Here is a 17360-nt window from a genome sequence, read left to right as displayed (position 1 = left end):
TTAGAAACAATTAATATATGAGAGTTGTTAACAAGGTCATAGTGTCACAGGATATACAACTAAATTTTTAGTAGGTGAAAAGCAAAGCATGCAAGGAAAAGTTTGTCAAGTTTTTAATAAAAAGCTTCTGCAAGTCACATTCCAATCCAGGTAACACAATAAGGTTTTAAAGTTTAAAGACTTGTAATAAAATATTTTGGGATCCTTTATTTGCAAACTGAAAAAATAATATATAGAATAATTTATAATTTATTAAGGGCTATAAAACTTTTAATATATAAAATGACAAATGCATTAATATATCGGTTATAATTTTATTTTTGCTCTCTATAAAATATTTAAAACAAAACTTGTCAGAAACCCTTTAGTTTAATTTCAATGATATATCTTTTTACAATATATATAGTGAGTACTCACACCGAATTCCTGACTTAAACTATTAAGTTTCAGAATTCAGCTGCCAGAGGCCAGCTACTGCCACATGTGGTAACCGCCTGGACCCGGCCAACAATTGATTGTCGATGTTCCTATAACTTATGGCAAAATCACACACATTTAATAGCCCAAATAACTCAGGCTCGGTAGCCGTCGATGCAGCAGCTCCCAGCAAACCCGCGACCCCACATTACCCTCCCCAAGCTCCAAGCTCGCCTGATCGGGCGATCCGAGGCGAACCCATCCCAATCCCAAGTGCAGCCACACAATCAATCAATGCAATCTCTGTTATCATGAATAATTTCCTAGCGGGCAAATGCACAGCAGCAATGGCGGCAGCAGCAGCAGCAGCAGCAGCAATTGCAGCGGCAGAGCCAGAAACCCTTTTGGCCAAAAACAAGGGCAACAAATAAACCATTTTCCTGCACACTTTTAGACCTTTACCATATATTATCAGCTTCTTGCGATTTAATTACCCAGGCCATGGAAAACAGCAGCAATAGCTGCAACAATAAGACCAGCAGCAGCAACAGCAGCAACAGCAGCAGCAACCAGCGAAATTAACCCTCTAAGATAAACGCATAATTCCGTGTGCAAAAATCTGCAAGACAATTCATAAACATAACCTACACGAACCCAGTCTCCCAAGTGGCCGTGTGTGTGCGAGCCTTATCGATCGTGGTCAAGAGCAGCGGCAAGAGGCCCGAATCCGAGCCTGAGCCCGAGCCCGAACCATGTCCAGTCCCAATCCAAGCTGGAAGCCCTCGGGGCGCTCTCAGCAATTTTCATTGCTCCAGCTCCAGCTCCGGCAACAGCAACAGCTACAACTACACGGGGAAAAATATATGAACTATGGTATTATGAACTTCCGTGCAAGTACTCTGAAGTAAGCTTATAATTTCAACTAAAAAACTGTTGCTTAGATCAGACAACTAAATTTCAAAATTGAACTTTTGTTATTTTAAAATTAACGAATTTTATAAAACTTGTGAGGTACATTTCAAAAAATTATTATTGGTCAAACATTCCTAGCCGAATAGGAATTAGAAATGCTTTTTTCAAAGATTTATTTTAGATCCTGTTCGAAATCAATATTAATTTTAATAAGAATATTATTTTACTCGAAATACTATATTTATTAATGCGACAGCTATATATATTTAATAAAGTCATAAAAGTTAATTTTAGTTTAATTTTATTTTAGGATCTTGAAAAACCTGTGTAACTTTAACTTAAAGTTCCAGATTAAAAGATTTCCTCATTTTTTTAGCATTAAAAATTTTCAGTAATTTTTCTCTGCGCAAAGCTGCAGCTCGAGCTCTATGCTGTGATCGTTGTCGCGATTTGTTGGCCCGGTCGTCCTCCGACTTGCTCTGATTCTGCGCCCAACAACAGTGTGGCCCGGTCCGCTTGCATTTGCTGCCGGCGTCGCAGTCGCCGTCGCCGAGGCAGCGGCCTTAGCTATTTACAACCCTGCATTCCTGCGCCGCAGTCATTCAAGAAGAAGTTAAGAGCTGGGCTGGCTTAAACACAGCAGCAGGCCGAGAGCGGACCATCGCCGAGCTGAGCTGAGCTGTCGAAGGCGAAGGCGAAGTAGAAGTAGAAGTCGAGCGCTGAACTTGTTTCATGCCACTTAGGCTTAGTGTGTGCCCGATCTCCTCCATACCAATGCCCCCCTCCCTTGGCCTCTTAAATGCTGTAATAAGCCAACAACAGCGGCCAGAAAACATGTTTATGAAAAGAAAGAAATTCCATTGCAAACAAAAGCGGGAGGGAGAGGGCGAGAGGCGTGCGCTGCGCATGCGCGCCTGTAATCCAGCTCACACACACACACACAGGCGCACCCGTGCGTGCTCTTAAGCCTCTTTTTTCCACTTTGCGAGCTGGGATCTTGATGGCTCTCCCATTGCGCCTCTCTTCTCGTATGCCAGTTTAGCCCACAGGCATATTTAGTTATGCCATGGTGGAAATATTTTTGCAAGCAACGCAGCTAAGCAACAAGAACGTAAAAGGCGGTGGATTTAAATGGGGCGGGGTGAAGCCAGGAGTTTTAATTTAAGGTGAAATAACTTAAAACTGTGGTAAAGTAGGTAAATGAAATATTTAAAAACCTTACAACTTTAAATATTAAAATCTCCAATCTTAGCTCGTGTTGAACTTAAGCAACTACTTTAATTTGCTTGACTTACAGTTGAAGGAGAATGATAGAAAAGGTTTTTTTAACTCAAAGTCACTTAGTAGAAATCCCCCGCCTTTAGGTATGCAACACTTTTTTTAACAAGCAATCTCAAGCAATTGTGGATTTTCTTACATAAATATATTTTCTGTTCTGTTCTTATAATTCATTAGTTTTTCAATACTTTGATTTTCAGAATTCAATTTCCTACTTTTAAATTCAACAAGTTTGTTACCTAAGTTTTTTGATTTTTTCGCCTGGCAATGCCAGACATATGGTGGGTTACTATGGTGGATTTGTACCGTGACCAAGAGAGCAGCTAGCTCTCTTTGCGATCGGTGGGCTGTGAAGACTCTGCAGCACGACTCGCACAGTCAATTGCCATTTACCTGTCGACGGATCCGGATCCAGTGCCCGCGTCCAGGTGTCGTCGAAGCGGACCAAATCGAACCTCAAGGCGCCGCTCTGCGTTGCGTGCCTACGTGTCCTAGGTGTGCGTGTGTGTGCGACAGAGTGCGCGAGTGTTGGTGCCGTGAGTCAGTGAGCAGGGAGCGCTAAAAAGATAACACAAAGAGTAGAGCCACAGTGAAAGATCGAGACGCACACACTCTCATGCGACCTGCAATGAAAATAAAGTAGAGAAAAGAGTGTGCCAGTGTCAGTGTGTGTGAGTGGTGGAATAACAGAGAAAATAAATGAAAATTAAATGAAGCTGCAAAAACTGCCAAATAAACAAAGTGCTATGCGATGCATAAATGAGAACCCGAATGGAGTTACCTGTATAATCATCAAGGTAGAGCAGGCGATCACAACTTATTAAATTGCAATTCGAGATTCTGGTTTTCAGTCCTCTCTTTCGATCTTTCCCTCTTCTTCTCTCCTTCTCTCTCTCTCTCTGTATGGCTTCATAGGCATATATTTTGTAGTTTTCTTTATTAATATTGCACGATCGTAAAACTTTAATGGAATTATTCGTACGCCCATTCTCCGTGACACCACGAAAAAAAGGAGGAAAACTCTCGACCCCAAACCAGTTGCAAAAGTTGTCACATTAAAATCACACCTTTGGAGATATATATTTATTGTTGTTGCTGCTGCACCACTTTGGCATATAACTCGTTCGCGATACAACCACCGATGCAGCCTGAGATTCAGATTCAGATGCACATGCAGATGCAGATACACCCTCTCGGCCAGCGGTTGCATGCAAATTATACACGTTGAGGAAGTCGGGAACTCTCGACTGGTCATTAACTCAACTAGGAGTTGCTGCAACGGATATGTTTATGGCCAACTGATTGAATTTCATCCTCACACAAACACACACAGAGACACAAACACGGACGGCATCTATCGCCTGGCAATTATCCGCAGAACGACTTTCCTTTTTCCCCCGCAAAAATACCCATATTCATATTTTTCCCGGAATTCTACAGTACATAAATAGATAATTCCTAGCTCTTTGGCACACGTGTTGGCCAAATGTTTTCGCCTCTTCACATCATTAGCAAAGTGCCCGAGGGTTTGCCCCTGTAGTTCGGTTAGCTGGAAACCATATTCCCAAAACAGAAACCGAAACAAGCAGACAAATTTATTATGTCTGGCTTCTCCCTTGTAATTTCTGCATGTTAAATGATTACAAATTGGTCATTTGATATCACAACATTTTGGCATTCGTGTTGGGGTCGCACTTTCCCAGCCAGCGGCGAATCGAAATCAGCCAAATATCGCCCGTTTACTCGTGCATTTACCAACAATTTCAAATATTTCCTCCATAAAATGTCAACATATGCGCATTGCAATGACAGGCCAGCCAGCCAGCAAGCGAGCCACTTGGCCACTTGGAGAGGCAATGCAATCCACAATCCAGCAGTCAGCCATGGCCCGCAGCCCCAATCAAAGCCAAAAAGCTTTCAAGCCAAAAGGCTGCCGCCATCGCCGCCGCAACATGGAAAAGCCACTCGCCGATTTCATGAGATTTTCAACAGTTTTTTCCTTATTTATTTCGTATTTTTATATTTTTAACTCCCTGGCTGGGATCCATTAACTGCGCAGAGCGCCTTGGACACACCATTTTAAATATTTAAAACATTAAACATTGCTTAGAAAATCATTAAAACTCTGTATTTAAATGTTAATCTTAAATTACATTTATCTTTCAGTAATTTATACTCATGATATTTATATTTTTGTATTAAATAACATTTGTTTATGATTATTACGCTCAGAGATTAATGACCCCAGATTTTGACATATAATTCAAATTATCTCTTTATTTATCTATTGTTGCTTTTATGAAAACGACTGAAATGGGTTAGAATACCAACCAAATACAAAGCATTCAAATATTGTTGACATATAATATAAACTATATTACTTTATGTTTTCCTAGGTCAAACAATTCAACCTGTCATAGATATGTTTGGATCTAAATGTACCCAAGATGTAACACATTTGAAGATTTATAACATTTTATATTACCAAAGAATTTAAACAGCAATGCATTGGTTAACTTGATTGAAAGGTTGTAGTCGCTATAAATATGCAGCACTTTCGACTAGCTTGAAGCAGAAGTAATTACATTCTTATGTTGCTAGATAATCTGATGTAGACAAAAAAGTTTATAGTATTCAATCTGTTAATTAATCTTTTATTTTGATTGCAACAGAACACCGAAGTTTTATATATAGTTAGACCCCAATACTTTGACCTAGCTTCCACAGAGTATTTCCAGTTCGATGCCAACCTCCGGCTAATCGACTTTCCTTTCTTGTCCGCAACTCTTGTTGTATGTCTCTCTCCGCTGTGTGAGTACGGGTATTTATGTGTCTGTTTGTATGATTTCATAGCTCTTGCAACAGTGCAATCAGCAAATACTAAAATGCAATGCGACGTATTTTTTATTATTTATTTTTTCCTTTATTTTCATTTTTTTTTTTTGCGTTTTGTTGTTTTTGTTGTTGTTGTTGTTATATTGTTTTGAAGCCATAGCTCGCTGCGAATCGTGGCCAAGAGAGCTGGGTTGTCGCAGTTGCAGTCGCAGTCGCAGTCGCAGTCTCTCACGCCACAAGCGACAGTTTTGTATTAGAAACGGCAACTTGTAGCTGCAGCTAGTTACGAGCTTGACGATTACCTGGCTGCGGGGGGAAAGGGAGAGGGGTGGGGAGGGAAGCGGGAAGGGGGAGCGGTACAGGTGGGCAGGGGGCGGCGGGAGGCACTGGAATGTTGTTTCTGCTGCTAGTTGGCAATGTTGCCGAGTGACTGACATAGTTGCTGCTTCAGTTGTAGTTGCAATTGCTGTTGCTGCTGTTGCTGCTGTTGTTGCTGTTCTCGCAGGGCATTGCAGGCTGAACTTTAAAATTCAATTTGTTAAACAATTTATGTGTAGCATATTAGATGGCAAAAATAGCTGAAGTTGTCTATGCGGGCGTCTTTTGGCTCTTTGTTTTTGGTTATGCGGGCTACCAGAGATATAACCTGTTTTGCTCTCTTTCCCGCCGGATGCCCGAGTGAAAAGTGGCCAATACTCAGAGACAAAACGGTGCTTTTCTCTTGCACTTATCACTTGATCAATGCTATCCCTCTCTCTCTCTCTCTTTCTGTCTCTCTTTAATGAAATGTAATTTGAAAAATTGCGCGCGGCAAATTGTTGGCTTCTTGTTAGAGAGACATCGTTGTCTTGCACAGAATCTCAAATATTTTGTCTTAATTAAAATTTTCCGATCTCCCTGTCTCTTTTTGGCAGCGCACCAGGTCCGTCGCTTTCCGAAAAGTCGGGCAACGCTTTTAGATAAATTAACTCTGACATTTGGTCCGTCAAGCATTTGTCGCTTTTTGCATTTGCCCGACATTTTTATTGGACTTTGACTTGGATTTGGCCTGGATTTATGTGTTTCTGATTCGGGGATCTCGACTGTGGGGATCTGGAGATTAGCCGTGCCATCATTCACGTCCGCAATTGTGTTGGCCCCGTCAACGTCAGCTCTGCCCCTGGAACAGCATGTAATTTGCAATGAGCTCGCCGCCTCGTTTCTGGGTTTCATTTTGTGATTTATTTTGCCTCCGTTGGATGCTTAATTTTGGCTTAAGCCTCGCTTTACCTACAGTTGATGCCAAAAGTTATTTTCGGGGCCACGGGCAGAACAAAAGACTCAGGCAACGAACTGGTTCGCCTGGAATTTGAATTATTCTTGAGTCGGCTGGGAAACTGGCCAAGAATCTGCCTTTGATTGATGACAGTCTCAATGTTTCAATCGCCGGGGCTCCTCTTCACGGTTGTTATGTTCACGGTCCATTATATAAGATTCGGTTTAATTAGTTCGACTAAAATCGGCGCGTTCTTCTTTAATGGCTCGGGTGAAATTTTTAGTTAAAGATAATGACGAAAGAAATGGCACAAAGCCATTAAAGAATTTTCACAAAAAAATAAAGACCAGCCAAGTCCAATTTTGATGGATAGAGCGTAGTAGTCGCTAAATCAATTTATATATATTAACCATTTTTTTACTATCAGATCAATCAGCGCTCAACAAAAAATGAGCGATGGCAAAGTGGAAATCTAAACGAGTTTTTCCACAGTCACTGAACACTGAGCAGCTTCCTGAGAAAGTTTTTTGCCTAAGTAATTGAGATTGCAGAATCTACAAATTGAAACTAAATTCCAATAATTTACAGTTACCGGGGCTGAGATTTATCCACAGATATCGCATAACTTTAAGTCAAGCTCAATGCTCTAATTAATTCTGCTACCACAATGAATGTTCATTCGTTCCATTCAATACTTTCCACCAGATCAATCTCTTTCCCTAACTCCCCATCTACGGCCTATTCAGCTGGAACCTTTATAATGAATGCTTGTTTATACATTATGCATTGGCAAATATATAGCCCATTTCAAAACGCCGCCCATACATATTTAATAATACAAAACACATTCTCCTCTCTTTCTTTTTGCGAAAATTTCAAATTCTTTGTGAACTGTGTCAACTTTCAATTCTTTTCATCTTTTAGCATTTGCATAGAGACAACAGAAACACGAGGAGCCAAAAAAATGGAGTTCATTTAACTTAAGTGAACGGTTAACCAAATTCAGCTGTTGCTGTTGTTGCGCCAAATTAAATGTGTTAAAATAAATATTTAGGCAACGCTTAATTGCTGCAGAATGCCATAAAATAAATAAAATTCAGACTTTTTATAGGTAGTAAGTGGGTAAGCCAGTTTTTATATGATGTTAGCTCTGTTTAATAGGTTATTAATTACAAAATATTCGCCCATAAAGTTACCTGATGAATAAAACAATGTTCAATACAAAAAAAACGTAAACGCTTTGTGGTTAATAGGGTATTCAACTTGATACTTTTATTTGGGTTATTAATTCACCTATAAAATCTGGTTGATATTCTTACCTTTTGCATTTATCAAGTAACAAGCGAGTCCCACATAAATCATGCTGTTAAAATGGCTATATCTGGGTCTGATCTTTATCGTTTTTACTCCTCATTAGTAGAGCTTCAAAAAATATTCTAAAAAATTTTACTAATCTGTAACTTTTGAACTTAAATTTAGGTAAAGCAATCTGCTTTTTGCCGAAAAAAACTGGCATTGGTAAAACTTCTAAGACAAAGTGGTACTATGACACCAATTGGGAAACTTGTCGGAGATTTAGGTTTTTTGGAAACCGGGCTAATAGAAATGCAAATAACTTTAGTACATGGAGAATATGCAGGTTGAATTGTATGTAAAGTGTAATTATAAGATCAGAAATATTTAAAAAGTATTATTTAACATCTATTTATATTTTAAGCTAATATTTATTGTGATTTAAACAAGTTTTCCTGATAACTTCTGTTAAAGGGACATTTTTTTTACTTATTGTTGCACCACTCTGTTAACCGTTTTTGTAATAAATTTTCTTTTCCTAAAAGCCGAAAATGTAAGATCAAATAAATAGCAGATGAACAACAAACTATCAAAATATTTGTTTATGATACGCACTCCGAAACGAACAGTTATGTTTGCTTTGTAACACCTGATTTAATATCGGCTGGTAGTTTGGAAACAAACGTTAATGGTATAAAAGCCATCAATAGCTGTTTGTTCATGTTAGTTTCAATTGTTTCACCATGCTGTTGAAATTTTCGTATCTCGTAATCTTTTTGGTGTTCTATTCTCACCTGACTCATTCGAGTAAGTGTGTTCTTTGCTCAAAATTATAGAAATGGTATTTCTTAGGCTAATCTCAAATGTGATTTTAGTCAAGCGAAGATGCCTTCAGCCGCTGGAAGAGGGCACAGGAAAAGCCTACCTGCGCAATTGGTTCTACAACTCCACATCGCATAGGTGCCAAAGGTTTATTTTCTTTGGTGGTGTGAGGAATGGCAACAACTTCGATACCCAAGCTCGGTGTCGCAAAATTTGCCTAGCCCAACTGCCTATGCCACTAAATAATTTAACCAGTGATGATGGAGCTTAAAAAGAACAAAGATTCGAATCAAGTACAAAATAATAAATGAGACTTAAATAAGTTAAGGCGAAGCCGGCTAATTGCATTTTGTGTGAAACCGTTGAGAAAATGGCTTTGAAGCTGCGCCCATATTTTTTTACTGGCATGCGCAACAAATAATTTTTATGTCTTTTCCTTTTTTTTATTTTTTTTTTTTTTTTTGTATTGTAAAACTTGTCAGCGCCACCCACTTTCTAAGCAGCGCCGGCTAGTCCCAGAGTGGGTGTCTATTTGCCTAGAAGGTGTTAGGCGGGAGCGCTGACAACCCAATGGAACCGCATCGGCAACTTCAACTGCAACAGCAACAGCAACAGCAATAGCAATAGCAATAGCAACCACAGCAGCAACATCAACGTTTTGCTAAATCAAAATTGACACTATGCAAAAAGCCAACCCACAGAGCGGCACTCGCTGCAGCAAACGGTAGCCACACACACAGAAACTCACCGGAGCACATGGCTTTGGGCCAAGACTTCGGGCCAGGCGCTCAGCATGCCGAGCCATGGAGGCCAAAAGGTGCCCGCTGTCCGTGGCGCCAAGATGTGGCTGCTGCCTTTTGTTGTTGCCTTTCGGCGTTAGATTTCAACCATGTGCAGACAACGGTCGCCACACACAAACGCTGAAAATAGCAGTTATTAGTTTGACACAGCGCACAGTGTGCCGAATGGGGTTTACGAAGAGATTGGCTCGAAAATGTAATCACAGCGGTGGAGAAAATCGATATGTTCAATGAATTTATTACAAAACTGGTCAAGAAAGAATTTTACTTGCTATATGCATTCTTTATTCAATAAAATTATTATTAAAACAAGACTAAGACCATTTAAAAAGTATAAAACTATAAAAGTATCATAATATTCATAATTGACCTGATTATAAAGGCTTAAAACATAAATGAGTACTATTAATACTTTTTGTTTCTCTTACTAATTTGACTTAATAACTTAACCACACCTTACCCAATGTGCCGAAGCAGTCTTGCCATGTTCGAGTGCACCGTGGGCACCAGCATGGCGACATTTGCTCATTAAGCATATTAAATAATTAGTACTTGTTGTTGTCATATTTTATGTGCTCGTTTGTGTGCTCGTTGAGCTTACTTGAAGAGGCTTGGCATGGCTTGGACAGGGAAATATGGACAAGCACGTAAAGATGGAGATAGGAACATCGACACAGATCGAGATAGATACAGATACAGATACAGATACAGACCTAGACCAGTTTCCAATAGATCTCCGCCGGGAGCTTGGCCTTTGCTGGATTTTTTAATTTTTATTTGGCCCATAAAGATTGTGAAATATATATGCGGCTTAATTGAATGGCAATTGACTGAGCGACTTGACAGATATAAAGGTAATCCGGGATATTATATTAATTGTGAGGACATGCAAATATAATGGTTAATAAAAATATAATATTCATTTAATTTAAATAAAATGTAGAGAAATATATTCACGCATCGTAAAGGCTCAGACATTAATAAAATAATACATGTGAGGACTATCCGGGATATAATTTAAATGTGAAAACATGGAATTAAAATTAGCCATAAGCCAATAACTTTTGTGCCATTATATTTAATTTGGATAAAATGTATGGAATTGCATTTAAGCATCGTAAATGTTCGTTCAATTAAATTAAAATGTATTTCTCCTTAGGGCAACTTTCTTCTTTAGTCGAAGTCCTAATCTTGGCCCAAAGTGTTTATCAACAAGAACTTTACAAGCTCCGTGGGTTGTTTACAACTCTTAATGCGTTACTAATGATATTTTAGCCCTTCGGAACCGAAGACAAAGAATAAAACAAACAAAACGAATTACATTTGCATGTAGATTTATGCAAATTCCATGCTGTGTTGCCCAATGAACCATTTGACACTTTTGTCCACACACCGAGCGTGCTTTATTAATTATTTATTGTCCAACTTTTGTGAATTATGGCAACGGCTGGCCGTGGTCTAGGAAAAAATCAAATGCTTCTTGAGTGAAGTGGAGTGGAGTGGAGAGGAGTGAAGTGATCTCTGGCTCGGAGCACATTTTCCTTTCTTTCTTCGAAGATTTTCGTTGGGGTTTCGAACCAGTTGAGCGACATTCCATATGAGGCGCGACAGGCGACAGGCGGCGGCTCCACTTCACATCGGATTCGGATTCGGATTTGGATTCAGTTTTGGTTTTGGTTTTGGTTTTGGTTTGGGTTTGGTTTCGGTTTTGGTTTCGGTTTCGGAGATGCTAAGATTAATCAGCTGCCATAAGCCAAATGACAAGACATATTTCTGTCGGCTCTCCAAATGTGCTAGAGCCCCGTGTTATTATTGCTGCCTATTTGTGTTTATTTATGGCGAGGCCAGAAATGATACAACACAAAAATCGAAATTAATTTCAAATTTGATTACAATAAAAATAAAAATCAAGCCCAGCTCGCAGCTCCACTTGTGAGTAGCTTTTGATTTACTCATCCCAAACTATGCCAGCCCCTGCCCCTGCCCCCGCCCCTTCCCCGTTTTCCGTAGGTGTGCCCCAAAAAGTGGCCCCACCCAGAAATGCCACGAAAATTTCAAATAAATTTATAGTTATCTATTTAGATAGCTCGGCTTGGATGAGTAAAATATGCAAAGCCCTTATGGCAGAGAACGGTTATGGCTTCTGCCGTCAGATCTCTTGTTCCCGACTCGCCGAATTGGGTTACTTTCGGCTTAATTTAAGGTCTTAAGGTTAGGCCAAATTGCGGATGGCCACAAGCCAGCCCACGCTTTCTGCAGCCTCTTCCTCATACCATATCCCAAAATCCAAACTGGTTCCGGGCCAACAACAATGAATGGAGCAGCCAGCCGCGACTCAATGGAAATGACAGCAGACGTGTGGCCAAATAAAAGATATATTTTGCCCGTACACATATACGGCGGCCGAAAAAAGCTAACCAATGATTTGTTCGGAGCGTGGGCGATCCCCTTATTAATTGTGAAAATATTATATGTACGTGCGCAGAACGATTTGTGTGCCAGCATAACCGATAATTCCAACAATCCCCAGCTCATTTCACCCGAATGCTGGATTTGAAAGGTCAACTGCACTAAAGATTCGGAGGAGTGGTTCGCGTATAAAAATATATACATTTTATGACTCCCAGTTATGACTCTCCATCGCCGCCTTTTCCCCTAATAATTGCGAATGGCATGCAGACCCACAAAAGGCTACCCACACACATCCACAAGGCATTCCGTGTTCCCATGGCCATCGCAGATTTGAATTCCATTTGCCAAGCTGCGACACAGACGTTGGCTCGATTAATGATTCTTTGACTCGGTTTGGCAAAGTGATATTATGCCAATTTATAATTCATATAATTTAATTACAAATGTCCATTAAATTTATTGTAGACTTTGGGGGATGTTAAATAAATAAAGAGTGCTCTAGGGTGAAATATGAAATATATAAGAAATGCTTTTAAAGTTATTCATTACTTTTCACAGATTGAAAACCATTAAAATTTTAAAAGTTAATCTACATATATGGGCTATATATTTTCTATAGGTGCAACCAAAAAATTAATTAATTAGTGTGTCTTGAAAATAAACTACAAACTCTTTTATATATATTGTTAAACTTAAGTGATTTATTATTTTATTTTTATTTTCCAGACTTCTACGCCATTCTAGAGGCTTCTAGCTGAGAGACATATCCCGGAAAGAGGATCGAACCATGTCGCACAAGACGAGCAGCCGTCGCAGCAGCGACCTGGAGTGTCCACTAGCCTCATTGGGCCGCAACAGCAATGCGGTGCGCGACCACTACCACCACCCGCATCCGCTGAGCTCCAGTCCGCTGGATCCGCAGGCCTACAAAATGATGTCCCGCAAGTCGCCCAATCCCGGCATGGATGTGGGCGAGACGCAAGGCGACCAGGTTGCGGCCTCCTCGACGGCAGCTGCTGCTGCGGTGCTCCACATGGTGCAACAAAAGGCGGCGACCTTCGAGCTCAGAGGTCGCCACTCGCGACCGGAACAGGCCAACTATGGAGCCCATTCCACGGCCTCTGTGGGCAGGCATGCGAAGAAATCACCCGAACTTCCGGCTCCGGCCTCCAGAAATGTGGCGCCCGTGCCGCAGCCACGGAATTTCCTCACCCTGGAGCATGTCCTGCAGTTCGGAGCCCAGCGACCCAGTTGGATGCACGGCAACAGTGCGGACACGGAGGATTCGAGTGACAACAATGCGAGTGGCGGTGGCGTTGGCGGTCGAGCGGGTGGCAATGGCAGTGGTGGTGGTGGTGGCGATGGTGGAGGTGGGGCAGTAGGACGAAGACGCGTCCAAGGCGGAAGATGCAGTGTGCCCACTGTGCTGAGCAGCAATGGCAGCGGCAGCAACGGAGCCCAGTACCTGCTGGACAAGAAGATGGAGTCACTCTATCTGGGCAACGCCCTGCGAGCCCTTCCCTTGGGCGCCGAGGCGAGCCAGTACCAAAACGAGCGCTACTACCTGGAGGACTACAGCAGCGGCAGCGGGAACGAGCGACTGCCAGGTTGGTGATCATTACACTAAAGACCTTCAAAATTTAAAATGAGTAACATTCGTTTCCGGTTTAAACGTCTCAGTAACAAGGGAAGATGATCTAATTTTTTTGATGTTTTCCTTTTTATAATTAATTAAATATTTCAATTACTTTAACTTGCCAATGATGCTTACTAAATAATCACATTTGTCCTGAAAATTGAACTAAGTCCTTTGGCGTTAACATAACCCTTAAAAATGGAAGAATTTTTTTTCAGAAGAACATTTTTAAAGTGCTAAATCTTGAACCTTTAATTTGAATGGCAATTGAACCCTTCTGTACCTTCCTACTTTTCCCCCAGAACGCCTGCACCACCCGCGCACCTCCAGTCCCAGCGAGACGAGTGGATCGGACCGCTATCTTCTGAACCGGAGCTCCAACTCCAACCACCTGCACTCCAAGGGCCAGAGCCTGTCGGACGGCCTGTGCAACCTGGGCCGCTTCTCGCCCAGTCTGGACCAGGGCTATGCCACGCTGGTCTCGCCCTCACCCACGGGTCACCACTCCAGTGGTGGGGCGGGCAACGTGACAAACAGCACCACCGCCAGTGGGGCGGGGATCATGGCCAGCAGCACGCCAGCCACAACGCCGCGCAGAGGCGTCTCCAGTAACGGAGTCGGCGGAGGAGGAGCTGGCACGGCCATCGGACCGCCGCCCTGGAACCGCAAGGGTCCCTTCCGATGCGGCCCGCTCTTCGATCGCCTGCCCGACGAGGCCGTCGTCCGCATCTTCTCCTGGCTGGACAGCTGCGAGCTGTGCAACGTGGCCAGGGTCTGCCGGCGATTCGAACACCTCGCCTGGCGGCCCGTCCTGTGGAAGGTGATCTCGCTGCGGGGCGAGCACCTCAACGGCGACAAGACGCTGAAGATGATCTTCCGGCAGCTGTGCGGCCAGAGCTGCAACGGCGCCTGTCCGGAGGTGGAGCGCGTGATGCTCTCCGATGGCTGCCGCCTCTCGGACAAGGGCCTCCAGCTGCTCACGCGTCGCTGCCCGGAACTGACCCACCTCCAGCTGCAGACCTGCGTGGGCGTCTCGAATCAGGCGCTCGTCGATGCGCTCACCAAGTGCAGCAACCTGCAGCATCTGGATGTGACGGGTAAGTGGCGAAATCTAATTGGATCCGGAATATTTAAATAGGTTAATAAAGGATTATGTTTATATAATTTATAGGCTTAGCATAGCATTTTTGGGTTTCATTTAAATTGCAAAACTGTTTGTATTAAAGTACTTTTTAAAACATTAAAACCATTATTAAAATGGAAACAAAATTTAATGTAAATCTAATAATTGTATATACTTTTGGTCATTTCAAGATGTAAAATATGAAGTATTAGACTTGAACTGTTTAATTAAAAAACACAAGTTGTTAGCGAAAAGAAGTACTTCTTAAAATACAAAGACAAATTAGATACTCAGATTGGGTAATTTTAGTCTGTAAATTAACAATACTCTGCTGGTTTAACTACAACCAAATCTAAAAATCCATAGTTTACTAACACGCTTTAAATGAAACATTCCGCAGGCTGCAGCCAGGTGAGCAGCATCAGTCCGAATCCCCACGTGGAGCCACCGCGTCGTCTTTTGCTGCAGTACCTGGACCTCACGGACTGCATGGCCATCGATGATATGGGCCTGAAGATCGTGGTCAAGAACTGTCCCCAGCTGGTGTATCTGTATCTGCGGCGCTGCATACAAATCACGGGTAAGCTGGTTTTGGGTTTGGGTTATAACCAAATAAGTGAATAACCTTTGCTTTCCTTACCTTTACAGATGCGGGTCTTAAGTTCGTGCCCAGCTTTTGCGTTTCGCTGAAGGAGCTGAGTGTGTCCGACTGCCTGAACATCACCGACTTTGGCCTTTACGAGCTGGCCAAGTTGGGAGCGGCGCTGCGCTACCTTTCCGTGGCCAAGTGCGAACGCGTTTCGGATGCTGGACTGAAGGTGATTGCCAGGCGGTGCTATAAGCTGCGGTATCTGAACGCCCGTGGATGTGAGGCTGTGAGTGATGACTCCATTACGGTCCTAGCCCGATCCTGTCCGCGGCTTAGAGCCCTGGACATTGGAAAGTGCGATGTGAGCGACGCTGGACTGCGAGCCCTGGCCGAGAGCTGCCCGAACCTGAAGAAGCTGAGTCTGCGCAGCTGCGACATGATCACGGACCGCGGGGTGCAGTGCATCGCCTACTATTGCCGTGGCCTACAGCAGCTGAATATCCAGGACTGCCCGGTGTCCATCGAGGGCTACCGGGCGGTCAAGAAGTACTGCAAGCGCTGCATCATCGAGCACACCAATCCGGGATTCTGTTGAGATGCCCCTTTGGCGGCAGCCACCACAAAGCACAGAGGCAGGCCATAAGTAAAGTAAAGTCCAGTTGGGAGACACTAAAATTAAAAAAGTGCCACGCAAATGTAAGTCCTCCCACTGGGACTTTCGGGAACCAAGCTCATAAGTTTTGGTTCAAGGATCATCCAGCAAGGGGTGGGAACTTCACAGAGTTTCAAGCTTTTCTCCATTAAATTGTCACCACCTTGCTTAAAGATGATCATCGAGTTTAGTTGTTATTGTAAATTGTAAATACCGAACGAAAGCTGGACAGGATTGGCGTAGCATAGAACATGTTCAAGTAGACTATGTTTAAGTAGACTAATTCTTGGCGTAATAAATTATTGTCCCCACCAGAAGTGGTCTAGTGCTTTTTCCTAGACTTCGTTTCCAGGAAGTCAAAGATGTTGGGTTTCAGCTGCGGCACATGGTCGAGGATGTATGGTGGACGCACATCCATGATTTCCCGGGTGTAATGCGTTTTGTGTTTGGTCCTTCGCAGGCGATCCAATTCGATGGTGGCCTTCTTTGACTTCGAAAGGTCTTGTTTGGACTCCACATAGGGAGTGATCTTTATGTTGGTGCAACGGCCCCGCTGCAAATAGTTGGTGGTGGCCATTATAGCACGTATATCTCCGACGACGTCCATGGTCTGCTCGTGTATGTGCCGCAGGGTTTGCAGATCGGCTTTAATCCTGGCAAGCCGCTTGTCCACCGTGGATTGAGTCTTGGCATCACATGGCTTCTGGAGCGGCACGGAGTACCTTGGCATATTCTGGACTTCTTTTGCCTTCGCAACGGGGCCGTCGTTACACGGTTTGGGCACCAACTTCTCCGACAGCTCCATCAGTTGCACCCGCTCCTTCAACGTGTTCATGGGCAATTTCCGAATCATCCGGCGCAGCTGTTTGTTTTTCTTGGGTGTGAGCAGGTGCTTGTGTTTCTGAAAGCGCTCCATTCCGCAACGCAGACGTTCCATCATGTCCATCCAGACGTCCATGCCCTTGCTCTCCTCCTCGATTTCCCTCTGCAGGCGTTTCCGCTTGGACCGAAAGTGCCGCAGTTGGCTCTGCAGCAGGTAAATCTGTTTTTGGTCCTCGTAGTGCTCACGAACCAGTCGGTCGTAAGCCTTTTTCCATTTTGGGTCTTGAGCCATCTGCTAGGCTAGCTTAATTTTGAATTTTAAGAAACGATAACTCACAAAAGAATGACTCTTGATAGGTTCAAGACTATGCTATGCTATCGATTACTAATACTTTAGCTAATACTTTTGATGTAATAAAGCTAAAATATATAAATGCGAAGTTTTCTACCAATCGACTACAAATACATACTACATAAAAAGACAATTGATCCCGATAGCTTAAAATTAAACGAA

General features: G+C 42.7%; 3 protein-coding genes across 3 annotated transcripts; 2 read left to right on the top strand and 1 right to left on the bottom strand.

The window, feature by feature from the left end:
• Positions 1–2740: 2740 nt before the first annotated feature.
• LOC128266235 (F-box/LRR-repeat protein 7) lies at positions 2741–16341 on the top strand. Its single transcript, XM_053002597.1, has 5 exons — positions 2741–3404; positions 12751–13631; positions 13963–14757; positions 15184–15363; positions 15432–16341. Exons 2-5 carry the CDS (start codon positions 12812–12814, stop codon positions 15965–15967), a joined length of 2331 nt encoding a protein of 776 aa, XP_052858557.1. The 5' UTR covers positions 2741–3404; positions 12751–12811; the 3' UTR covers positions 15968–16341.
• On the top strand, positions 8391–9244 carry LOC128266245 (kappaPI-actitoxin-Avd3c). The gene is made up of 2 exons (XM_053002632.1): positions 8391–8797; positions 8866–9244. The coding sequence occupies exons 1-2, from the start codon at positions 8734–8736 to the stop codon at positions 9081–9083; spliced, it is 282 nt and encodes a 93-aa protein (XP_052858592.1). The 5' UTR covers positions 8391–8733; the 3' UTR covers positions 9084–9244.
• On the bottom strand, positions 15901–17193 carry LOC128266239 (uncharacterized). Its single transcript, XM_053002619.1, has 2 exons — positions 16239–17193; positions 15901–16041 (listed from the first exon to the last, which is right to left on the bottom strand). The coding sequence occupies exon 1, from the start codon at positions 17136–17138 to the stop codon at positions 16347–16349; it is 792 nt and encodes a 263-aa protein (XP_052858579.1). The 5' UTR covers positions 17139–17193; the 3' UTR covers positions 15901–16041; positions 16239–16346.
• Positions 17194–17360: the final 167 nt, after the last annotated feature.

Source organism: Drosophila gunungcola, chromosome 3R (assembly GCF_025200985.1).
Source record: "Drosophila gunungcola strain Sukarami chromosome 3R, Dgunungcola_SK_2, whole genome shotgun sequence".
NCBI lineage: Eukaryota > Metazoa > Arthropoda > Insecta > Diptera > Drosophilidae > Drosophila > Drosophila gunungcola.
Note: the sequence above shows the minus strand (reverse complement) of the source record. Positions and strands in the feature narration are given on the sequence as shown.

Coding starts and splice junctions, on each gene's coding strand:
- LOC128266245 (XM_053002632.1), top strand. CDS start 8,734: ATGCTGTTGAAATTTTCGTATCTCGTAATCTTTTTGGTGTTCTATTCT. Junction 8,798..8,865: donor TTCTCACCTGACTCATTCGA/GTAAGTGTGTTC, acceptor ATGTGATTTTAG/TCAAGCGAAGATGCCTTCAG.
- LOC128266235 (XM_053002597.1), top strand. CDS start 12,812: ATGTCGCACAAGACGAGCAGCCGTCGCAGCAGCGACCTGGAGTGTCCA. Junction 14,758..15,183: donor GCAGCATCTGGATGTGACGG/GTAAGTGGCGAA, acceptor AACATTCCGCAG/GCTGCAGCCAGGTGAGCAGC. Junction 15,364..15,431: donor GCGCTGCATACAAATCACGG/GTAAGCTGGTTT, acceptor TTACCTTTACAG/ATGCGGGTCTTAAGTTCGTG.
- LOC128266239 (XM_053002619.1), bottom strand. CDS start 17,138: ATGGCTCAAGACCCAAAATGGAAAAAGGCTTACGACCGACTGGTTCGT.